The sequence below is a fragment of the Prunus avium genome, chromosome 5 (genome assembly GCF_965620075.1).
Source record: "Prunus avium chromosome 5, drPruAviu1.hap1.1, whole genome shotgun sequence".
In the NCBI taxonomy this organism is placed as follows: domain Eukaryota; kingdom Viridiplantae; phylum Streptophyta; class Magnoliopsida; order Rosales; family Rosaceae; genus Prunus; species Prunus avium.
Window position 1 is genome coordinate 24,700,076 of NC_142288.1, and position 24,397 is coordinate 24,724,472.

Here is a 24,397-nt window from a genome sequence, read left to right on the forward strand (position 1 = left end):
ATCTGGATCAACATTAATCTGTGTCAACTTGTTGAGATTAAATTAGGTAAAAAAATGAAGAGCAGTTCTGGCCGAAGCATGAACATAAATGTTACAGCATCTAATCTAAGTTGGTATTGAAAAGTCACTCTGTAGATGTTACATAATCATATGGCAACACTCCATCCCTACCATGACAATTCAGTCATATTATCATGGCCATTTTTTTTCCCAGTTAAATAAAGGTTATTATGAAAAAAAAAAAAAAAAAAAAAAAAAAAGGGCAAAAAAAAAAAGAATGTAATAAGGGGTAAAATGGTATTTTTGACTTTAAAAAAAAAAATAAGGAGTCCATTTTGGAAATTCAAATAAAATTATAATTGAATCAGCCATTTTAGAATTGAAATGGAATTACAATTTACAGTTGAATTACCCATTATAGAATTACAATTGCAATTTACAGTTATGCCCACGTGCCGTAACAGCGCCAAAGGCAAGAGACCATACACAAACTAGTACGAGCCACAGAGAGAGAGATCACTGCGAGGCAGCCGCCGGAGAAATCAATCCAATTACAATACCCGATACATCAACTTATCCAAGGTAGGTTTTCTCGGCAACCGAAAGTCGTCGTTTCGGTGCGAAATTCATTCTGCTAATCAATTGATTTGTGTCATTCTGCTTCAAACAAGGCCCTTTGAGATGGGGAAAGATACCCAGGCGTCGTCGGCCATGGAAATCGACGACCTCAAGTCAAACAGCTCCGATCAGATCGCCCCTAAATTCTCCATTAACGGTTCGTTCTCTGATCCCTTCGTTTTTCAAATCATTACATCATTTTCGTCGTTCTATTTATTTATTTAAAATGTTGATTTTTACAGTGTTGCAGCTCTTGAAATCTGCTCAGATGCAGCATGGTTTGCGCCACGGCGATTACACCCGCTATCGGTACATTCATCGTCATTTAGTTTAATTTCTGTTTTATTGTTTTCCTTTTTCTCTTTCTGAAGTTCTGGTTTTTGATTTTTTTTGCAGGAGGTATTGCACTGCTCGGTTGAGGAGGTTGTATAAGTCATTGAAGTTCACTCATGGCCGTGGTAAATACACCCGCAGAGCCATAACTGAATCTACTGTCACTGAAGTCAGGTGGGTTTTCTTTTTTCTATGCCTTTTGTTTGCGGGATTGAATTACATGTTTCAAACACTTGCATTCTCATTTGGTTTATGTGGGTTTTCTGGTTTTATTGCTTAATTAGCTGAATGCATGAAGTTTGAAATATGGAGGAACAATAGTTTCATGCTTGACAGTTTAAATTTTGTGGCTTTGTGATAGGTTTCTTCATGTTGTTCTTTATACGGCAGAGAGAGCTTGGAGCCATGCCATGGAAAAAAGACAGGTTCTGGATGGTCCAAATGCTCGTCAACGGATCTATCTAATTGGTAGGCTGAGGAAGGCGGTAAAATGGGCTACTCTCTTTGCACAGTTGTGTGCAATCAAAGGAGATTCCAGAACTTCTTTAGAAGCTGAGGTGCGTCTGACATTGTCTTGTTTTGAGTTGCATGTTCTTTGGCTCTTGCATATTATGTCCTGTTCTAAATTTATAATTATCTTTGGGTCATAATATAATGTGTTCCAGATGTCTAATTGCCAGCAGTATTCTTTATAATCATATGGTAACATGTGATTTACATTGATTAGGAGAACTTTTGTATCAAGTGGCATGATTTCTTTTCTTCTCACCTTGCTCGTTTTAATTTATGTAGGCTTATGCCTCCTTTATGAAAGGGAGCTTGCTGTTTGAACAAGATCAAAATTGGGACACAGCATTAATGAATTTCAAAAGTGCCAGGTTCATTCTTCTCTCAAACTATATAGATTCTTTAATGCTGTTTGTATATTAGAAATGGATGGGAACTGTCTCCCCTTGATCGATAAGTCCACCTTAAAAAAATTATAAAAGAATCCCGTTTCAAATAATGTGATGCCTTTAGTTTTGTTTGCCCCAAAAGTCTTCATGATCAACAATCAGAAGCATTAACCTATTAAAGTGAATACTGAAAAATGAAACATAATTTCTCTAATTGCTTTTTGTTGCAAATTAAGCTTTCCATTAAGACAATTCTTATGGAACAGACACAGCATTTGAGTTGAGATGGATATGCATGTATGGAGTCAAGTATTGTTGGTTTAATGAATAGTGTATGGCTAACTTTGTTAATACGTTATAGGGCTGTTTATGAGGAACTTGCGAAATACGGGGACCTGGAGAGTCAAGTTTTGTGCCGTGAGCGTGTTGAAGAATTAGAACCTAGTATTCGATACTGCCTACACAAGGTTGGAGAGTCAAATCTACAAGCCTCCGAACTTCTACAAATTGGTGAGATGGAAGGACCTGCTCTTGACCTCTTCAAGGCTAAATTGGAGGTAAGTGTGATTGTTATTAAAAGTAAACCAAACATGTGATGCTTTTTCCTTCCTTTATCCCTCAGAGGCTTCTTTTTATTCTACTGACGACTTGAAGAAACTCGGATACAGGCTGTTATGGCTGAGGCGAGATCTCAACAGGCTGCCTCCATGACAGAGTTTCATTGGCTTGGTCATAGATTTCCAATATCGAATCCAAAAACTCGAGTTTCCATTTTAAAAGGTAAGTAATTTGTTTAATTTATTTGTTTCTTAATATAATGGCTCCGACATAAATAAATTGTGTGCAAATATAGTGTCTGATTCGTCATATAATTTTTATTTATTTCTTTTTTCACGTTTATAATCCTAATAAAGTGCCATGTTTTGTTTTGATGTGATAACCTTGTTCAGCACAAGAATTGGAGAAAGATGTACTTGGTTCATCAGCTAATTCACTCCCACCAGAGAAAAAACTAGGCATTTTTGACAAAATCTTTACTGCATACCATGAGGCAAGGAGCTGCATTCGCAATGACTTGGTATGGAAGTTGCTCAATATTAGAACACTTCTGTTTTTGATGCCTCCCCTAAGAGGGACATTTGTTTCTGTCTCGTGCTTCAGCATTACTCTGTATTCTTCATTCTGTTGTTCCTGAAGCGTTGTATATAGGCCAGTGCAGGTAATTCTGAAAATGTGAAGGATGACCTGAATGGCCTTGACAAAGCTGTTAGTGCTGTTTTAGGACAACGAACTATTGAGCGCAACCAACTGTTAGTTAACAATGCAAAGAGTAAACTCACCAAACGACGTGATGACAAAAACGAGAAAGCTACTAAGCCTGAAGAGCTCGTTCGATTATATGATCTCTTATTACAGGTTGGATGTCTCTGTTTTGCATTGTTTCTTTCTTGACTTTCTTTTTGTGGAGATCTTTTACCATTGATTGCTGAATTTGTTAGAGGCTGATGTCTGAGGCTAAAAATTGAATACCTTATGTAATTGTTGCTATGATTGGCAGAATACATCCGATCTTTCAGATTTAGTCAGTTCTGGAAGAGATAGAAAACCAGAAGAAGTAGCGTTCACTGAAGATTGTGAACTTAAAAGTTTGGCTTTCCGAGCAGAGAGGTTTTTCTTTTCATTTCTTTTTTGGCTTACTGCTGTTCATAAATGTTACGTTTTGGGGATTGCTTCTGTATTTGTCTTTTCTCATTGAATCTTGATATCAGGACACCTTTATCTTCCATAAAATCATTGGCCATAGTACATTAATCTCTTATGATTTTTCTCTTGCCCTTGTAGGACTATTTATGTAAACATCACAAAGTGGTTTTCTTGCATTTTAATTGCCTTTTAGGAATAGTTACCAATTTATGTATCCTCTTTCTTCTTGTTTCACTCCTTAGAAAAAGTTACCGCATATAATGTCGAGTATGCACTATATCTCTATTCATGCTTGTTAAATTACCTTTGCTTCTTAAACAAATAATCAAGGTTCTGCTTTTATCATTTGGTATTTGGGTGTCAAGGGATATTATTCCATTCTATAAATTTATAGGCATCCCAACTCTTTGTCAGGTGTTTCTTTTTGGGAAGATCATACAGCTTGGCTGGTAAGAGGGTAGAAGCATATGCATTGTACTGCCATGCTCGCTCTCTTGCCGAGACTGCCCTACAGAAATTCCAAGCTGTGAATAATGGTGATCAGGTGCGTACTAGTGTGTGCTTCTTATTTTTGGCAGTATATTTGCATAAACATTGAATAAATATGATTGACCTCTTTACTATGATTAAATACTCTTTTGTCAGATGTATCTTGTGTAGCTAGGCTATTTTAATCTGTGACTTTTGGTTCCCATTGCAACTGGGAAAAACAAAGGTCTTCTTGAGTTAAAACTTTCATTTAGTTGACATCTTGTCATAGCATATACCAACTTTCATGAATAAGCTCTAAGATGAATTAGTATTTAACTTGGATTGGTTCTGTCTTTTTCCTTTTAGCAGATGATCATCGAAGAGTTGAAGATATTGTGTGATGAGTGCAGATCTAACAGTTGTATAGAGCATGCCACAGGGATCATGGAGGAGCTTAAGGCTCCTGAGAATCTTTCAAAAAAGATATCCAGTATCAATTTAACTGGCGTTGATAAGAAGGTACAAATTAGTCTTTTCCTCACCCACAAAGAATAAACCAATGTTGTGCAGAAACTCTGTAATTTGGCTAGAAAAATTGCTGGCTAATGAGATATAACCTATTTAGTTAACAAGTGTTCAGCATTTTATTTGGTTAATGTATAAATGTGTCAGCCATGATAGTTTTGCATACCAGATCAGGCTCCTCTCCATTTGGGTTCAGAAATGAAGAGGTGTACTTGAATCTGGACAATTAAGGTGGTCTTCGGCCTGTCTAGGCTTGCCCAGACCTTAGACCATCCAGATTCAAGAACTGGCCTTTTCGTTGTGTACTAGTTAGGCTTTTCTATAGATGTTTAAACTATTATGTATTATCTAGGTTGTGAGAAACTGAGACTCCAAACTAGTGATACTTTGCTAAATTTCCTTCTTTTGGATAAGTTTTTTCTGACAAAATTGCCTATTAGGATCTCTGTGATTATGCTCATTTTGGAAGATTTGCTGTTTTGGATCTTTTTCAGAATGTGCCTGAGTCTATTATTACGTTTCTGTGATTTGCTGATTTGGATATTTTTCAGGTGGAGAAATTCCTCCTTGAGAAACTCGATGTCTATGAGTCTGCAGTTGGTGAATCCAATGTGAAAAGTGCTCCGCGGATTGAAGCTTTCCCTCCTTCGTTTCAATCAATACCTCGCAATCCCATTGTTCTGGACCTTGCCTATAACCACATTGATTTCCCGTCTCTTCAACATAGGATGAGGAAAGACAAAAGTGGCTTCCTTAGTAGGTTTTGGGGATGAGTTCTACACAGTAGGTTCATTTTATACTCTGAAGAATTTGAGAATTTTACTGTTAATTGTACTTTGTCCTTGGCCTCGTAGAAACCAATTTTGAAATTAGAAAAAAGGGAATATGGAGATGCAACTTTTATTTTTGATGTGGAATGATGGAAAATATTAACAGAACTTGAAATTTCAGAGTGGAAATTGTTGCGGTTATTCTCATTGGAATTTATGGCCGTTTTGGAATTTATTTTTCTCATTGAATATGCGACCCTGCACTGTCTGTGGGTCTAGCAAAACTTGGTCATCAACTTATTATTGGCACCTAACAATGAAGTTTCAATCAATGTCATGAAGCGCTGAGAAAAGCTGTTGGGCGAGTATCTTTCTTCACCCAGCAAGCATATATCTTAGCAGCCTTGGATTAGATAACAATTAGGGACAAGTTGTTATCTATAAGAGTAAACTATTGATTTGCCCCTGAACTTGTAATTAATTTTTTATTTGCCCCATGATCTTTTTTTAAAGTCAATTTAGGATATGAATTCATTTCGTCTAAATCTAAGAAAAGTTGGAAAAATATTTCAAAGTAGCACCGTCCAAAAGGAAAAAGAAATTTCATGTCTTGCCACTTGGGAACAAAAGGTTTAGGATCAAATAATTGTGTTTAGTGAGAATAAGCCCGTTTTGTCAAAGTTCGCCTTTTAAGGCAAAAGGACAAAGAGGTTGAAGATTTCATCGCAACTTACGAACAAAAACAAGATTGGTATCTCTCTGTTTCATGCAATATCCCTAAGAAGCTTGGGAGGATGAAGAAAAAAAGAACTAGGGAACATTCAAAAATTCTTAATTATCAGATTTCATATGTATAAATACAAGTTGGAAAGGTAAAATGAGTTGAGCAACCAAACATATGATAAAATTGTAAGAGCATTTACCCTCTACATCTGATGTTTTGAGTTCGGTTTTTCTAATATCGCTTGTATATAAATAAAAAAACACTCAATGTAAATTATGACATGTACAGACAACATGCGGAACTTCTGCAGTGAATTTTACATGTACGGACACACACAAGTTTTGTTGGATAAGGATAAATCATAATTAGGCTCAAACTTTTGTATTAGTGAGGTTAATTGTAGATTTCGTTGTGGTGGGAAGTGGTCCAAAATACTAGTTATTATTACACACAAACAATGAGGAAAGAGAGAGAAAGAGACAGTTAGAGAGTAAAAAGGAAAAAAGGCGGGTAAGATTTTGTGACAGATAATTTCTTTTTTAGCGACTGCCATGAAAAATCGCAGACACCTTCGTCTTCAACTGCACCACAAACCTCCTTCACTTTCGATCCCCGTTTCATAATTATTCTTCTTTTTCTTTTTTAATTTCCAAAAAAAAAAAAAAAAAAACCAGAAGCTTTTGGCACCACATTGCCGCCATTGCTCTCTATCTCTCTCTCTGCACGAATTCAAGACGAAGGTGATCTCAGTTTCGTTCTAAATATGCATTTCGCAAAGCTCGATGATTCGCCTATGTTCCGCCAACAGGTTTTTATTTTATTTTTCTTTTTGTTATTATACTGTTTCTGTGATTATTCAGTTATAAATGCGATGAATTTAGGAGCTCAAAATTCAAATTGTTGGTTTTGGTAGCTGGTTATATCGTCTCGGTTTACAAATTTCATATCTTTTGCTGGATTTCTGGTTAATATGGTGTGACATTTTAGCTTCCATTAACGTTCCTTTGCCTCCTTTTTGAATAAACGCATATAATGAACCATCATTGGCTTCATATAATAAATCAATGGCGTTTTTGCGACTGATTTATTGTTGATTTTTAAAAGGAAGAGTCCCCTCAATTTCTAGAGAAAAAAAAAAAGAGCCTTTGATCAATCTTGATATTTTAATGATATTTGAACTCATGTAGTTGATGGTTCGTTACTTAAGATGCAGAAAGGCAGTGCTTTTCTATGAATTTGTAGTTTATTTGTTTCGAATTCGATATTCCTTCCTCTGCACAATCTGGACACTTGAAGTTGGCTCATTGATGTGTATTCTTTCTTTGAAACAGATACAGGGCTTGGAAGAAGGTGCAGAGTCATTGAGGGGAAGATGTAACAAGTTTTTCAAAGGATGTCGAAAGTACACGTATGATCTTCAAATATATTTGGCACTTTCACCTCGCCCTATCTTCTTTTGTTTATTAGCAACTGCCATATATCTTTGAAATGTCTTACAATTTTTATACAATTGAATTTTCAGAGAATGGCTTGGAGAAGCATATGACGAGGAAATTGCTTTTGCAACTGCCCTTGAAACTTTTGGGGGAGGGCATAATGATCCAATTTTTTCAGCTTTGGGAGGTAGGTCTTTTTATCTCTTTCCTTCCTTTGAAATATGGGTTATATAATCTACTTGAAGAGAATAATACGCAAGGGTCACTAAACTAACACTTGTGCTTCTTATGTTTAGGAACTAAATAACCTTTTGAGCTCCTTGTTAGGCAACCACTAGACCCCAAAAACTTAAAACTCACGTTCAGCCCCATTCTCGAAACTGACCACAAGTAAAACTTTTAGGGAGCAGACCAACAATATATATTAAGCTAGCAATCTCAACACCAAAGTTCATGGAAATGTTGTACTGCTGCTATTTGTTTGACTTTGTAAACATAGTTCACGGCTTCGTAGTTACATTATAACTTATATGTTGTGTCTGTGTATTTTCTGTCAGTACTTATAAATTCCACAATGATTTTCTCAGGCCATGTTATGACCAAATTCACAATTGCATTAAGAGAAATTGCAACGTACAAAGAAGTTTTCCGGTCACAGGTAGTATTTTGTTTTCCGTGTCATGATGCTTACTTTGTTCTAATCGATTTTTCTGAGCTGAAGTTTCTTAATTTGTTCTCAGATAGAGCACATGCTAAATGATAGGCTGTTGCACTTAGTCCATGTTGATCTCCATGATGTCAAGGTACAATGTCTTGCAAGTTTTGAAGTACGCTTGTTTGCACATATATGAAGGCAATTCCCAAATATTAGTTGCGTTTCTGTTTTAACAGTGGACTTTGCAAATTCGCTGAAGCTTTTCCCTTTTCTTTCTCAGTTTCTCGGTTGTTTGATATTTTTGCCAAGGCATTTCATCATTTTGTAATTTTAGGAATCACATTTCATTTAGTAGCATGCCCATTTTCTGGTAATCACTTTACATGGCATTGGTTTTGATATTATCAATTCTGTTTCCTTTCTTCCTTTCGTCCTTTTCATTGTCTAACAAATTCCTTTTTTCGCTAAAGTATCTTATTGATGCAGGAAGACAGAAAGCGTTTTGACAAGGCTTCTCTTGTATATGATCAGGTGGTTTTCAATTCTGAAAATTTCATACATCACATTGAAGTTTGCACAATAATTTTTTTTTTCATTTCCAGATTTTTTTCTTCATTAAAAATATGGTTTCTTGTGCAGCAATCATATTTATTTTTGTTAGATTTGAATATCTTTATTTATTCATGGTGCCTTTTTCATCTTTCATAGTAGCAATATTTGCACCTTTTAGTGCCAGTGTCTATGTATGTGCCTTTCTCATGCTAAGTAGTTTCATTAGTAAGATTATCCATCAATTAGGATAATTATTTTATTAATTTATATTGTGGCTTAATTTAATTGATAATAAAACAAGAATAAAAAACTGACAATGCTTATATTATGAATTGATCAATCCTTCTGATTATGACTTATAAGGTAAATGCCTATTATGTGCACAGGCACGCGAGAAGTTTCTATCATTGAGGAAGAGCACTAGAATGGATATAGCTGCTAGTATAGAGGAGGTATATCCAAAATTGTTTATCTCCCCATTGAAGTACTGTTTGTTTTGGTTGAATTAAGATAGTTTGCCATGGGTGACCATTATCCTTTTAAATCTAATTTGGTAGAGAGACATTCCAGGAACTGCACAATGCAAGATCCTCATTCGAGCAGGCCCGCTTCAACCTGGTAAGATCAGTCAACAAGAAGATCTTTCAGTTCAAATAAAGGCACAATACTGAAGCATTTAGGCTTTCAACATATATTGTACTTATGCATCCAGGTTACTGCTCTCTCTGATATTGAGGCGAGAAAGAGGTTTGAATTTCTGGAATCTGTTAGTGGGGTGATGGATGCTCATCTTCGTTACTTCAAACAGGTATATGGCACAATCATGGGATAATTTGTGCAAAGCAATACGTTGCATATAAGCTGATTCTGATATTGCCCCCCCTTCTTTTGCAGGGATATGAGTTACTGCACACAATGGAACCCTATATTCATCAGGTTTGTGATTATAAACTTTCTTCATAACTTGGCAGTGAATAGTTCAATTCCTTGATTATCTGGAAATTAATTTGATACATAATGTATTTCCATTGTTCTTACATAGTATGTAATTGGGAGACCAGTCCCCCTGAATTTTAGATGTATGAAGAGAGATATGTTCAACCAGGCATCTATTTGAATTTTCCATCCTCCAATTGATTAAGATATTCTCAAATTGTGTCTTGCATTTTTTTTTCCTTCTAATGTGAAATTGAAATCAGCAGGTAGTATGATGCTTACCGTTTCTCAGAAAGCATTAGATGTAGAATTTTCCCCTGGTCATGCAAAAGCATGGAAAGTAGTCTCTTGAGTTGTTGCTTAACCTGCACTACCAATCAGCTGGGTTTTATAGGATCTAACTGTCAAGTCATTATCCCCTTCTTTTCTGAGTTGTCTTCCAGAATTTTAACTTTAGATTTTCCCTCTCATTAATGCAATAAGTTACCTTTATGCGGGAGAGTTCTCTTCTGCTGGCCAAAGATCCTATCAGGGCTAGCAACCTTGCCTTCTGCATCTTGTGGTACTTTTCATACGAGGCTGGGTACTGTCGCATACTTGGCAAGCAGCATCAATGTTCTCTTTGGAAACTTTATGGTTTCCCTGTCAAATTAATTTCTCTTAATTGTTAAATTATAAGAGCTTAGTTCTTTTTCTTTGGTGTAGGTTTTGGCTTATGCACAACAGACAAGAGAAAGTTGCAACCAGGAACAGGTATCTCTCAATGAAAGGATACAAGAGTATAAAAGGCAGATTGATCGCGAAAGTAATCAGTCCTTGAGTGGTGTCCAGAGTTCTCCCAATGGAGATGGTGTGCAGCCTTTCTCTAGGAAATCACATAAAGTGATAGAGGAAGTGATGCAATCTGCTGCAAAGGGGAAGGTACTTGCAGTTGCAGATATGAATTTCCCCCTTTCCTATGGAAACCAAGCTCTATATTTCTAAGTTGCATTATAGCTATGAATATATTTTCAGATACAAACAATTCGGCAAGGATATCTCTCAAAACGTTCCTCCAATTTAAGAGGTGACTGGAAAAGAAGGTATTTCATTCTTGATAGTCGAGGGATGCTGTACTACTATCGCAAACCATGGAATCGGCCATATGTAAGTCATTAGCTGGAGCATAAGTTACAAAGCTTATTTTATGTCTCTACCACTGCTTACTTGATGTTAATTACGTTTACATTGTTTCAGCATGGGGGTCAATCTTCTCCACATAAGCATGGTTCCTCTGAAAATGGCTCTGGGCTTTTGAGCCGTTGGCTTTCATCTCACTACCATGGCGGTGTACATGATGAAAAAACCGTTGCACGTCACACCGTGAACTTGCTGACATCAACAATAAAGGTTGATGCTGACCAGACAGATTTAAGATTCTGCTTCAGGATTATATCACCTACGAAAATCTACACTTTGCAGGTATTGCTTTTTCTAAAAAATTCTTGGATGTGTAATGTGCGATTATTAGCGAAGTTAGTGATTGTCAGGGAAAGTTTGCTGTTCATGAATACATCAAATCCATAACGGTAGATTCTAATATTTTTTGGGTGATGCAGGCAGAGAATGCACTCGACCAAATGGATTGGATTGAGAAAATCACTGGAGTAATTGCTTCATTATTGAGTTTCCAGACACCTGAGAGGGTAATTGTTCAATTGGGAATTCTTAAAAATATACAACCTTTGGTTCTATAGTTGTTATAATGCTTATAATCAACTATTTGGCAGCGTCTCTCAACTAGCCCTACGGGAAGCGATGATCAGATCTCTGGAAGTGAGAGTAATTTATTAGAATGTGCTTTTGATGCTGATCAGACAATTCAGGAGTATTCACCTAAGATCAGTGCTTATAATTATTTGCGAACCTCTAAAAGTTTGCAATCGCTCAAGTACAAAATGAAAAGTGAGAAGCCAATTGACATACTGAGAAGAGTATGCGGTAATGACAAATGTGCTGATTGTGGTGCGCCTGAACCAGATTGGGCATCCTTGAACCTTGGCATTCTTATTTGCATTGAATGTTCTGGTGTTCATCGTAATCTTGGTGTACATGTATCAAAGGCAAGTTGTCTAGTTTAAGATTTATATTGTGAAATGGTTATGGCATGTATTACTTATCTAGAACTAATTCTTCCTCGAGTATCAATTATCTGGAACTAAATGATAGCATGACTTTGTTTTTCTGCTTTCTTCAATTTGCTCAGTGAGGAAGTTCTTTTAATACTTCTGATGCAGGTCAGATCACTGACACTTGATGTGAAAGTATGGGAACCTTCTGTCTTAACCTTGTTTCAATCACTAGGCAATACTTTCGTAAACTCGGTTTGGGAGGAGACGTTGTATTCAAAAAGTACTTTGCAGGCTGATAACATGCCTATAGGGTAATTAAGTAACCCGTAAGTATATATGATTGAAACTAATATTCTTTTTGTGCTAATAACTTGTCAGTTTGTGTGATGTAGTTTTCCCAAGGCGGATAGAAATGAGCCATTTCTTATGATAAAGCCCTGTTATGATGATCTTATTTCGATAAAGGAGAGGTTTATTCATGCAAAGGTGTTCTTCTAAACGCTCTGCTTACTCCCTTTGCCCATGTTCTGTTAACATTTCACGTTACTTGATGCAGATGGAGATAGAAGAATATTTTATTTTCTTATTTTTTTCAAATTTCTTGAGTAGAAATAATGGTGTTTACTTTGTTGGTTGGGACCTGGAACTGAGATTTCCCACTGATTTCAGTATGAAGAAAGACTTTTTGTTCGTCGTACGAAAAACAATCAAAAGTTCCACTCAATGGAGCAACAACAGTTGTGCAAAAGTGTCCGTGCTAATGACAAGAAAGCAGTTTACCGCCATATTATCAGCTCCGAAGCAGATGTTAATGCTATATGTGGGCAAGCATTAGATGGTACGCCCTTAAAATCTGGAAATGTAATGCAGTTGGATGAGCATAAAAATACTTGATACCAATTTGGTTGAATTGCAGATATTTCTGAAGACAAGCCTTCCTCAAGTAATTCAAACTCACTCAATAAAAGTGAAGTTCAGCCACTGGAGCACACCCCTAAGGGCTCTTCCCTGCTTCACCTAGCCTGCCAAAGTGCTGATATTGGCATGGTGGAGCTACTTTTACAGTACGGTGCAAACGTAAACACTTCTGATTTAAATGGTCAAACACCACTGCATTGTTCCGTTATCAGAGGCAATACTTCTATTGCAAAGATGCTTCTTATGAGGTCAGCCTTTGTTTGTAAATCATGTTTTAAATCTGTTTTATATTGTGTTCTTTATTATTCTTTTTCATAATTATAAAAGGCTTCCCGTTGTTCCACCTATTTAATTGCAGGGGAGCTGATCCTCATGCCATTGACAGAGAAGGTAAAACACCAAGTGAGCTTGTATCAGAATCAGCCTCCAATGACAAGATGCTTGCTCTTTTAACAAACTCAGGCAGATGATGGTTTAAGATGGAAACTTGATTGCATAATTATGAATACCAGAAGAGACTGAAAATATGGGAATTAATATCCCTATGGTATGGTAGGAAGAGCCAAAATGTATTTGGATTAACAGAGCTTGCAGGTTTGTTTGCTGCGCCAGACCGGCTTATCTCTTCAATAAATGTAGGTCAGTTTAGTTTTGTGAGTTGAGGTAAATAGAGGCAGTTTGATTTGCTTTGTATCTGTTTATGTACTTTTTTTGTTCTATATGATTTGATTTTCTGTACAGAACTTTAGGAAGTTTTAGCAGAATATTTTGTTGGTGTATGTCGATCAGTTTAGTTTTGTGGGTGGAGATAAACTTAGGCAATTTGACTTGCTTTGTATCAGTACGTACTTTTTAAGTTCTATTCGTTTTGCTATCCTGTACAGAATTTTTGGGAGATCATTAGCAAATTATTTTGTCAGTGTATATAAGATTTCAAATTATTTTGTAATTTTAAAATGGGGGATTTATAGTTGACCATTTAATTTAAATTGCCCGTATAAAATGTGCGAAAAATAAAACATAAGAGGGGATGTGATGGTTTTTTATTTTAGTTTGAACAAAATATTGTCATAATGAATTTTTTTCTTTTTTTTTTCTTTTCATTTTTTGAATTTAACAAGAGCATCACATCACAAGGGTTTAACACAGCAATAGAAAAATAAGGACAGATTTATTTGATTCGATGACATTTGTCCATCTAACAATCACCACATGCCCTACAGCCCTAGTCAATCAAATCTACATGCATTCCATACTATAGAAGAGCGCTTGCTACTCATTACAAGTTACAAGGCATGAACTATGACGTTAGAAACAAATGAGCATTAAGAAGCAGAGTGTTCTAGCATGAAAATATCAGCCAACCAGGTGGTTTCCTTCACAATCAAAAATTGCGAGGGACTCGGGCTCGGCCGCTGACCGCTGACGTATAGATCTCTTAACTCCACCTCCACCTCTCATCATTGCTACCTAGTCTTGCTTCGTCACCCATCTCCATATCATCGGAATCAACCAACTACACCGTCTTTAAGAATATTGACTACTTTGTATCCTCCCCTGTTGTCCCTTCCCCATCCTCTTTACATAAATGTCTGTTGACAGAAAGTAGTTGGATCAAATTTTCAAAGGATGTAAAAACTAAATAAAAAGAAACTTTCCAAGCCAATCTGCAGTAAATTATATTATTGTTTTCTGTTTTCTTTTGTCTTGGGCAAGTACGTAACAAAATATCAATTTTCAATGATATCAAGTGGAACAGAGAAAAAAGTTACCTTTCTAAGCATTGAATCCACCATTTTTGTTTAAGAAGTACTCAATCACTGGTTCACAATGAGGAAGGTGCTCATGGCAAAAGCAAAGCTTTTCCACCACCACAACTTGCTAAGCCCACCCTTCTCAGGCCAGCATTTGGATTTGTTTTCACCGGAGCCAGGAATAGGAGAGAACCAGAAATTCTACCTCAATCAACTAGACAAGCGACTCCCAGTGTTCCTTGCTTCAACATATTCCAGAACTAGCCTCATTTCGGTCTTCATTTATTAAGTCACTTAAGCTAGTGGATGGTGAAACCCATCCAAAGCTAAGCATGCTCTCCAGAATCCTTGCTGCTTTCTCCACATTCCCTAATCTGTAAAACCCACGAACTAATGTGCTACATGTAGCAAGACTGAGCGCAAATCCTTGTTCTCCCATTTCATCAAGTGACTTCATCACTTCAGAAAATTCTTCCTTTTGGAATAGGTTAATTGTCAGTGCATCTACCACAATACTGTTCATGATTGTACCATTGACCAAAACTTCATCCACCAGCTTTAAACATTTTACCCAGTCGCCTTCTTTGCAATAAGCATCAACCATCATACCATAGTTAACTTCATCAGGCTTGAGTCCCCTTCCCATCATCTCCTCAAAAAGAGCAAACATCTTAAATCTGCTTCCTGTGATATTGTAGCCGTGTAAAAGTGAAGTATAGGTTACAATAGTTGGTGTCAGATTCCTTTTCTGCATTTCCAGAAAGAGCCGTTCTGATTCGTTCATCAATCCCTCTTTGCAGAGAGAAACAATCAAAATCGTGTAGGACACATGATTTGGTGTCACATGCTTATCCACCATATCTTCAAACAACCGAATAGCTTCCATCATCTTCCCTAATTTGCAGAAGCCATTAATCAATGCATTGAAAGAAGCAGTAGCAGCAAAGCCCTTCTCCACCATATCCTCGAATAAAGACAGGGCCTTCTCCGTATCACATGCCTTGCAGCACCCATCAATGAGGGTGCAGTAGATGAAACTATCAGTAGGAAACCCATGTAGTAGCATCTCATCTAATAATCGAAATGCCTCGGTTAATTTTCCAGCTTTGCTGTATCCGCCCATCATTGTAGCATAAGTCACGGCATTAGGAGTCAAACCCTTTCCTGAGATTCCATCAAACAGTTCTCTGGCTTTATCAACGTCACCTGACTTGCACAGTCCATTAATCAAGGCGTTATAAGTAACAATGTTGGGATCGATGCCTCTCTGACACATCAGTTCAAGAAGTTGGAAAGCCTTATCTACATTTCCTTGCTTACAAAAGCCAGAAATGAGAGAGCTGTAAGTAAAAACATCTGGAACCAGATCCTTGCCAAGGAGCTCAGAGAAAATCCCCATTGCTTCTTGAAGTTTTCCATTCTTAGAGAGACCATGAATAATGACACTGTAAGTTTTGATGTCTGGGAGCACCCCTCGTCCAAGCATACACCTAAATGCTGAATATGCTTCTGTTAAGTTACCCTCTTTGCAGTGTCCTTCAATCAGGGCTGTGTAGATAACATCATTAGGAGCTATACCACAACCTAGCATCTCCTGGAAATACCTATTCGCAAGTTGCATTTCCCCCTCCTTACAGTGCCCATGAACAAAAGCTCCGTAAGTATATGCATTAGGCTTTAATCCTCTCTCAACCATTTCCAAGAAGTAAGTCCTGGCTTCTTCCATTTTCCTGGCTTTGCACAGTCCAATTATAAGAGAATTGTAGCAAAAGACATCGGGCATGACCCCCTTTTCATTCATTCCGTTAAATAGTTTTATTGCCTCTTCAAATTTTCCTTCCTGAACATGACCTCTAATTACAGTTGTGTAGATAACAGCACCTGGTTTCAAACCCCTGGTAATCATTTCCTTCAAAACTTTATTAGCCCTTTGCAGATCTCCACACCGGCTTAGGCCATTGATTATCACTCCATAAGTGTACACATTGGGTACCAAGTTCCTCTTCTTCATTTCATTAAGTATCTCATAAGCCTTGACCATACTTTGCTCCCGACAATACCCATCAATTAAAAACTTAAATGTCTGGGCATTAGGTTTAATGCCCATAACATTCATCTCATTCAGGACAGCTTCTGCCTTCTCCATCGTACCATTTCTACAGACCCCAGCCAAAATTGCATTATATGTGGCATCGCACAACTTAACTCCTCTAGCAATCATCTCGCCTTTGGTTCTCAGGGCCTCTTCCATGTTACCTTCTTTTATGAACCCATCAATCAACGCAATGTAGCAGGTGTTTTCAGGATTCAAACCTATATCATACATGTCTTTCAATATCAATTTTGCTTCTTCTGATCTCTTATGTCTGCACAACCCATCAAGAAGCGCCGAATAAGTATACCTATCTGGAACCAACCCCTTCTCAACCATAGCCTTCTTTACCTCTAAGGCTTCATCAACACCCCCAGTTCTACACAACGCACCAATCACCACATTGTAGGTACTTAAATTTGGATTGCAGCCCTTCTCCTCCATCTCATGGAGACATCTCTTACCGTGGCCGGCATTCCCAGCCTTACAATGTGCATTGATCACATTGGTATAAGTATAAAAATCAGGGTTTACCTTAGCCTCTAACATCGCATCATACACCTTCCAGAACAACTCCAACCTATTACATTTCAACAAGTCCTTCAACAGAGAATTGCAGCAATCCAATCTTGGCAAAATCCCAACTTTCTTAACTGCCAAAAATGCATCAGCAGCCTCATTCAAGTGTCCCGCCATCTTGAAAACATTAATCAAAATCTCAAAAACCACTCTATCTGACCCATCAAACTCTCTAAAACACATGACAAGAGAATTCACAACTTCCAAAGGCGGCTTGCGGCTCTTAACCATTCTCTCTAGCACAGCATGAGCTTGCTCAAACAGCTTGGAATTGCATAAAGCAACAGCAAGAATCGAAAAAGAATGCAAATTTTGAGGAACACCCATGTGGGTATCAGTCCAAATGAAGAAACTGAGAAGGCGTTTGGGGTCACCAACCTGATGGTTTTGTTGCAGAACGGCTCGGACGACATGAGGGTTTAGCTTCTTGGGGAGGTCTGAGGAGTTCAAAGCGAAGTGCCAGTCGTTGTGTTTGAGAATGGTAGAGATTTCTCTCACGGTGTCCTCGTCCTGTTTACAGGTCTCTGATTGCGAGGTGCAATATTTGATTGAAATCACAAGTCTTGCTTTTGCAATACCAATTCGATTGTTTAGCTGAAATGCAAGGAGGTGTCCATGTGAAAATAAACCCATTTATTCTCTAATGCCCCAAACGGTGAGCTACCAAGCTATGGCGTCAGAAAAACACAAAAACATCTGACCAAAATGAAGTGTGTGTGTGTGTGTGTGAGAGAGAGAGAGAGAGAGAGAGAGAGAGAGAGAGCAAAATGAAATGTGAGAGAGAGAGTTGGGCTGGACTAGCTTAAAAGTTTGAAACTTTGAGGCCCAACCAAAACTTGAATGAAACCTCATTGCCCAATAGGGCCAAAAACCAATATGGCCATGTACTTTTTGAGCCCCAAATTTCACTTCTCCTCCTCATACGTGATGCGAATGGAGTTGGCTTCTGGGTTCCTTCTTCCTCGTTTGAACTGTTCCTGAGAAAAGTGACAGAAGCCATGAATTGGGTGAGGCAGAGAGTGTTGGTTTCTATTGGGAGGCAGATGCATACTTATGATGGGCCAAGTGAAAGCTTGAAGACAAAGATTGCCCAGTTGGGGAAAATGAGGAAGAGAAAAAGCTCAAAGAAAGATAAACAAACAGTGTTCGTTGAGGTTCCGGAGCCTATGACCTACCTAGACACAGCCACTATGCCCCAGATTCTCACTGCTGTTGGAATAGCCCTCTTTGCCAAGCTCCTCATGATGGTAAAATTAACTTAACTATTTATCCTTCACTATTTCGACAACCCCATTTGTTTATTTGCTCTCTATTTCCTAAATTTTGTTCCTTTATCCTAATTCTGAATAGAATTTGCAGTCTCATTGAAAATTCGAAACTTTTGCTATTCATATCTGTGTTTTGCACTCAGAGTTGTTCTGCCTATTGATGCTGCTTGTGTTTTGTAATAAACAATCGTTGCATGCATTGCTTGCAGAAGAGTCTCAGATGATCATGTCAACCATGGTTTTCTACTTCTTTGCAAGTTGTAATTTTTTGGGTTTAAGAATTTAATTTCATTCAGTTGAATGGAGATGTAAGTTGCTCCGACTGATTAAAAAAGATTAGACCAAGGCCAAAAGGTAAGAAATAAAAAGATTAGATCTTGGAAGTTCAAAAGCGTTGTCTTCTTTAAAGTAACCTGCTGCTTTTCATGTTTGATTTTGCAAAGGAAGGTAAATAAATGGATTATACCTTGTTGAAAGTATAGAACGCTTCTTGTAAAGGTTTTATTTTATGTTGTCCTGGAAATAAAGGAATGGTTTGCTCCTTTTATGTAGATAGTGTTTTGGCTTCCGTTGGTTAGTCTGTTGATTGATTAAAGTGACTGGTCTTTCATGCTGGCAGTATGATGACTCAAGATCACAAGAATTGATTGAACGCAAAATAAAGAATGCTCCAGCTGAGCAAGGCACCGTTAGGATGCTCACTCGTGAGGAATGGGAAGAAATTCGAGAAGTGAGGCCAAGGACTCCATTTGAATCCAAGCTGGCTCGTCCAAATGCACGCATAAGAACTGGAGAACCAGTACGCATGGTGAGGGACAAGTTACTTTTTACTCGTAAACAATACAAGTTAATATGTTTTCGCGGTCTTGCTGATGATTGGATAATAGTGTAGGATCAGTGTTGTTTTTTCCACATTAAATTGTGGTGTCATTTTGGAACTATATTATCTAAAAAAATTGTATAACCTCTCGAATTCTAAAACTAGTGGCACCACTTGAAACACTGAACTTCTTTCCCCCAAGCTTCCATATACAGTAATTGAGACGTCTAATTGTGTAAAAGAAAAAATCCACATCTTTGATTTCTTTTTTTCTTCTTTTCTGTGGCTTTACATTGGATATTTTCCATATCAAAACTTGCATTCTTGGCTAATCTGCTGAATGTTAGGTTACTGCTGGTAATAACTAGCTTACTGACCTTTTGTCAAGTTCTTCTGAACTATATTTTCCCTCTTGTTCTTGGGAGTTATATCCTATGTTTGCTTTCACGGCAGTCCTGGATGCATCAATTTAGTATACTCATAGTACTTAAGCAGCTTGCAGACCACTTAAAATTTTGTGTTACGCATATGGCCAGTTTCATGCGGTGGACAATCTCTCCGATAATTTATTTTGGTGCTTCTTGTTTCATGATTTTGTTCTATAACCTAAGGGGGAGGGTCTTTAGCTTAGCATCAGTTAAGAAACAATTCTAACTCTTTAAAGCCTAATCGCCTATTATTAATGACTCCTATGGCAAATATACCGTGCTAGAATCAGACAACCATGGATCTTAAACTTAAAACATTTGATTTTGATGGATTCCCTTGAAGGAACATAAAGTAGGAAGGATATATTCCATTGTTTTGATTGATGTGTCCGTACCTATATTTCCCCTTACCTTTATGTTTTACTTCCAAGAAGTGAAGAAATGCTTATGCTTCTCCACGTATTTTTTTCCAGGAGGATTTGAAGGATTGGACAATTGATGTGCTCACAGATGCATGTGCTCGGGTTGAAGAGAGTGTTAGGCACAGTTCCAAGTGACTTGTTCCCCATCTTCAGAGTGATGTTACATGGTGAGGATTGATTTCATGGAGATATTGATTATCCATAATATCAACAATCCTATACAATGCCTGCTTTAGGCTAAATTCTGCAGATCGGTAGCCATTGCATCAAATTACTTACGAGCCTACTGGACATAGCATCTATGAGAATCTTCTGAAATAATATCTTGCAGTCTTCTGATTCAATTCTTCTTGTTGTTATAAACCACATGGTTGTGGTGGTTGCTAACATCTAGAACTTTGTACATTCGCGTATATTTTTACGTTACGTTAATGTAGAATACACTTGTAATCCATCACAGAGCAAATAGTAAGGCTATCAGCTTGCCCACTCCATGTGATGCTAGCTAAAGCGTGTGTACTATTTTGTTCAATTGTTGGGCCTACATGTTATGATGTTGGCTTTCCAAAGGCAAACTGTGATATCTTTGGGCTGCAACTGGTATAAGTTTATTACCTCACTTGCCATCTTCATGGTCAAAAAGAAACTTAGTACCACCCTTATTTAGATCTCTGCTTTCACCCATTTTATATATTTAGATTATGGGATGCCCCTTGAAGTTTTCATTATTAAGGTTAAGCACAGCCTTTCTAACTGGCTTTCCATAATTATCCATATCTTAATGCAAAATTAGAGCCATGGGGCTACCAACTTCCTAAAGCAATATGCCCAACTGAGTCATGTGGGATCAGAAAGACAACAATGTCAGTTTGCGATGTCTTCACTGACTTGAGTGTTTGCCACTTACCCCTTAAAATGGAATACTATTTTTGCCCTTTGTAAAAGTACAAGAAAACATTTCTTCCAATGGGTTCCAATACAAGAAATGATTTTATTCAGTTTTTAGCATTTAGGCCCACTTTACCATAAGAACTTGCTCTTCAAAAGCCTCGTTATGGAGAGAATCTTACCTACAACCGGAGATAAAATCCCTTTGTGTCTACAACACTAATCACGTTGAGATAAAATTCATTGTGTCTACAACACTAATCACGTAAGCAGGTGTGTTGCCGTGAAATTGTATTAGCTACAGTGAGGCAATTGTGCTTGGGTTATAATGGCCATAATCAGATCATCTGCCATCCCAACTGTCGTTTGGGGCCAGATATTGGATCAGAAACTATTCAACCATGATAGCTCCTCTCAGTCACAGCCAACAACACAGCACATCTAAAACTTATCCACCGCCTTAGCATTCCCAAGTGGGACTGGGAGAGAGCCTCCGCTATATCAATGTCATGATCATCATCCACCATGACTAAAAAGTTGATTGACCGATGAAAGCTAATTACCCATGCTAGAGGTGTTACACACTTTCAAATTATGTTTTTCCAATACGAGAATGCTAGAGTCATCAAATTTGTTCCTCAAAATTTCTTTTACATTCACATTAACACAAGTTCGATCATGTCTCACTTTTATCTTTTAAAAATCGACAAAGTTCAAAAATAAATGAAACACAGCCACATATTTAGTATAGAAAGTTAATGCTTGGATTAGTAGTTCACACGCGATTGAGCAATGTGAAACTTATAGTTAAACAACATCCAATTGCGAGTGAAAGACTGTTCCAAACAATATCATTGATGTAATTCACCCGCGTTGCGTGGTATCACTGGTGTGTAAATAACAAGAGGGAGGTCAAGCCGGCGCCTAACTCCATTTTTAATGTGTAATCAGGCATAAAACAGGCGGTGGTGAAATAATACTTTTTTCATGTAAGAAACTGTAATCTAATGTTTCAGTACGTATAGAGCATTATATTTCTCTCTTTTTTTTCTGGTCAGGTTATTATTTTTCTATTTGATTGTTCTTGTTAAAAGAGACAATTGTGACTGCTACGTAAATGAGTACTTCTTCTTTCGAATCTTGTAACTAAGCAGAGTATTAAAATGGTTCGACAAGAATGATTAATTAATCGGAGTTTATCAATGGCAAATTAATTCAATGTCTCCCCAAGCTGTATGGAGCCTTTGTAAGGGATGACATATGGCATTTTATGCTCCAAATTATTTAAGCTTATCTCATGCCAAAACTATTGATCCCTTTGCCCAGCCCATGAGTTTCCAATGGATATCTGATTTTTGGTCTTTTGTGTAGACTACAACGAAGCATGACCAAGTTTTATCTTTGTTTTCTTAAGCAAATTTCTTACCCTTTTCTTTTCTCTTTTCATACATTTGTTCAATATTTTTAGGTCTAGTATTTTCAGTTGGGGTTGGAGCTTGAATGGGTGAGGTTATTCAACCACGAGCCCTAATAAGTACTTTCACACATGAGACAAAATATATTGAAACAAATCAACACATAAAAAAATGCGATATAATCACAAAGCAGGTAAAATTCATCGTATTTGGGCAGTAATATTCACATTTCCATTTTGTCTTTACGCACTCATCGTCAAATTAGGGTTCAACGCAACGTGTAAATGCATTTTAAAGCACATAAATGTGACATAATCACAAAGCGGGTAAATTTCATCGTCTTTGGGTAATAATGTTCACATTTCCATTTTGTCTTTACGCACTCATAATGAACGCAACCGTGTAACCACATTTTCAAGAACGTAACCTTGACTTAGGTTGCATTTTGCCAAATTAAGATAGATTCAGAATTGACTATGCTAACCATAAAGTTAATCCATAAATGGAATTGATTGAAAGTTGGAAAAGCATCATTCAGTGTATGTAATATGTCCCCATGTTGAATTAGAAAGGGTCAAGGCACGTTTAACACTTCAAATATGAACAAACAAAAAAGCCTGCAACTTGATGCCTTTCTTCTTTGACCTTGGCCTCCATCTCCATGTTACTTGAAACCATAGATGGAGGTCATGAATGCGAAGAATAATCCTAGCTGTTTTCTTTTCTTTTCTTCTGGGAAAAATACAATGTTCTAAAAGAAGAAACAAAATTACAAATCAAGCTACAATATTGCTGACTAGGGATGCATCCACGTGTGGTCTAGTTTTACTTTTCCCAACCACGTTTTTTGAGTTTTTTGTTTTTTCACTCCTTTTCTTGCTCAGATTTTCCAAGCGTATATATATGCATTGCATCTACGCTACAATATTCCACGCATATACATATGATATGTCAAATCTTATTGTTCAATGGGTCCAATTCAATATGTAATAATTTGATTTTTCAGTCAACAAGTTTGAAAACAAATAGTTTACTACCAAACTCGTCTTGTTTCGTACGAAAAAAAATAATTATAAAGTAAAATAATTGTATACGTCTTGTTTGTTTGATTGAGTAATTATGAGAAGAAAGCGTATACGCCTGATACAAAATATTAATACTTTATACCCTTAAACAAAAAGACTTAGTTGAATTGAACCCTATGGTGTCAAATATTTGAGCTGTTGCATCCGTGCGTGCAAGCAAGAAAAACTTGAAGAATTACTGCAACTCTTGCACCTTGTTCTTATATTATCTAATCTCTAATTATATTATATTAATCTCGAACTTGACTGTTCAAATATCCACCTGCACATTATTTTATCAGTAAAATTAATAATAAACAAGTTTTTATCCATGAAAGACAGCGATTTAGAAACAAACCGCCCCGGCTTAAACATTAGCACGATATAGATTACATACTAATATTCTAAATTATTTGCTTCAAATGTTGAACTCAATTATGTTGGTTTTGTACCAGCACACCTTGTAGTGGTTAATGGATTTTTTTTTCTTGCTAATTTGTATTTAATTAGTTGGGGTATTGTGCCACTAATCACAGACCATTTGTATAATAATGGGGGTTTAGAGGTTAATGATAATAAAAAATAAGGGCAAGACAAAAACCATCAACCCCAGTTTTTCTTGCTACCTGCTGCTTTCATGGGCGGTGATTTTTATATTGGTTTTTTTTTTTTTTTCCAAAAAGTTTCCCTTTCTTTTAATATTTAATCTTTAAATTTTATATCTTTTATGTTTCTGACAACCTGAAGGGTAGTTTAGGAATTCATTAGTGATATTTACTCTATTACGGCAATTGACTTAGACCCAATGGTGACCAAGAAAAAACTGTCACACTTACTATAACATAATGTCAAAGATGGAATATGAACAACACAGGAGTTGGTTGGTATATATACATGAATGAATTGTCCTAGTGAAAATTATCCACACGCATTTGGCGGTTGTTAGTTATTGATACATTGTAAATTTACTTGCATCAACAGTACATGGACGACTGTCTGTAGTATTACCCACACACAA

The 24,397-nt window shown here is 37.0% G+C and overlaps 4 protein-coding genes across 4 annotated transcripts; 3 read left to right on the plus strand and 1 right to left on the minus strand.

The window, feature by feature from the left end:
- The first annotated feature begins 529 nt into the window (after window positions 1-529).
- LOC110757068 (signal recognition particle-related / SRP-like protein) lies at window positions 530-5,524 on the plus strand. Its single transcript, XM_021958596.2, has 14 exons — window positions 530-582; window positions 672-775; window positions 861-927; window positions 1,015-1,125; window positions 1,313-1,508; window positions 1,744-1,829; window positions 2,209-2,404; window positions 2,516-2,627; window positions 2,798-2,925; window positions 3,057-3,263; window positions 3,406-3,515; window positions 3,966-4,095; window positions 4,392-4,541; window positions 5,099-5,524. Exons 2-14 carry the CDS (start codon window positions 682-684, stop codon window positions 5,318-5,320), a joined length of 1,809 nt encoding a protein of 602 aa, XP_021814288.2. The 5' UTR covers window positions 530-582; window positions 672-681; the 3' UTR covers window positions 5,321-5,524.
- A 1,013-nt stretch (window positions 5,525-6,537) lies between these two features.
- On the plus strand, window positions 6,538-13,509 carry LOC110756973 (ADP-ribosylation factor GTPase-activating protein AGD1-like). The gene is made up of 20 exons (XM_021958492.2): window positions 6,538-6,849; window positions 7,373-7,449; window positions 7,564-7,664; window positions 8,065-8,135; window positions 8,218-8,280; window positions 8,619-8,663; window positions 9,071-9,136; window positions 9,255-9,302; window positions 9,397-9,492; window positions 9,579-9,620; window positions 10,326-10,541; window positions 10,635-10,766; window positions 10,857-11,081; window positions 11,219-11,305; window positions 11,390-11,722; window positions 11,897-12,042; window positions 12,124-12,217; window positions 12,401-12,569; window positions 12,648-12,897; window positions 13,008-13,509. The coding sequence occupies exons 1-20, from the start codon at window positions 6,805-6,807 to the stop codon at window positions 13,117-13,119; spliced, it is 2,418 nt and encodes an 805-aa protein (XP_021814184.1). The 5' UTR covers window positions 6,538-6,804; the 3' UTR covers window positions 13,120-13,509.
- Window positions 13,510-13,803: 294 nt separating this feature from the next.
- On the minus strand, window positions 13,804-17,806 carry LOC110757289 (Pentatricopeptide repeat (PPR) superfamily protein). Its single transcript, XM_021958869.2, has 2 exons — window positions 14,422-17,806; window positions 13,804-14,241 (listed from the first exon to the last, which is right to left on the minus strand). Exon 1 carries the CDS (start codon window positions 17,705-17,707, stop codon window positions 14,648-14,650), a length of 3,060 nt encoding a protein of 1,019 aa, XP_021814561.1. The 5' UTR covers window positions 17,708-17,806; the 3' UTR covers window positions 13,804-14,241; window positions 14,422-14,647.
- Window positions 17,807-17,967: 161 nt separating this feature from the next.
- Window positions 17,968-20,522, plus strand: LOC110756949 (cytoplasmic dynein 2 light intermediate chain). Its single transcript, XM_021958452.2, has 3 exons — window positions 17,968-18,321; window positions 18,962-19,150; window positions 20,064-20,522. The coding sequence occupies exons 1-3, from the start codon at window positions 18,073-18,075 to the stop codon at window positions 20,145-20,147; spliced, it is 522 nt and encodes a 173-aa protein (XP_021814144.2). The 5' UTR covers window positions 17,968-18,072; the 3' UTR covers window positions 20,148-20,522.
- The last annotated feature ends 3,875 nt before the right edge of the window (window positions 20,523-24,397 follow it).

Bases quoted from the DNA above. Each gene is read 5' to 3' on its own strand.
- LOC110756973 (XM_021958492.2), top strand. From the start codon at position 6,805: ATGCATTTCGCAAAGCTCGATGATTCGCCTATGTTCCGCCAACAG. The intron at 11,306-11,389 runs GTAATTGTTCAA...ACTATTTGGCAG, and splicing joins GTTTCCAGACACCTGAGAGG to CGTCTCTCAACTAGCCCTAC. The intron at 12,218-12,400 runs GTGTTCTTCTAA...CACTGATTTCAG, and splicing joins AGAGGTTTATTCATGCAAAG to TATGAAGAAAGACTTTTTGT.
- LOC110757068 (XM_021958596.2), top strand. From the start codon at position 682: ATGGGGAAAGATACCCAGGCGTCGTCGGCCATGGAAATCGACGACCTC. The intron at 2,405-2,515 runs GTAAGTGTGATT...ACTCGGATACAG, and splicing joins TCTTCAAGGCTAAATTGGAG to GCTGTTATGGCTGAGGCGAG. The intron at 2,926-3,056 runs GTATGGAAGTTG...CGTTGTATATAG, and splicing joins GCTGCATTCGCAATGACTTG to GCCAGTGCAGGTAATTCTGA.
- LOC110757289 (XM_021958869.2), bottom strand. From the start codon at position 17,707: ATGGGTTTATTTTCACATGGACACCTCCTTGCATTTCAGCTAAACAAT.
- LOC110756949 (XM_021958452.2), top strand. From the start codon at position 18,073: ATGAATTGGGTGAGGCAGAGAGTGTTGGTTTCTATTGGGAGGCAGATG. The intron at 18,322-18,961 runs GTAAAATTAACT...TCATGCTGGCAG, and splicing joins TTGCCAAGCTCCTCATGATG to TATGATGACTCAAGATCACA. The intron at 19,151-20,063 runs GTGAGGGACAAG...ATTTTTTTCCAG, and splicing joins CTGGAGAACCAGTACGCATG to GAGGATTTGAAGGATTGGAC.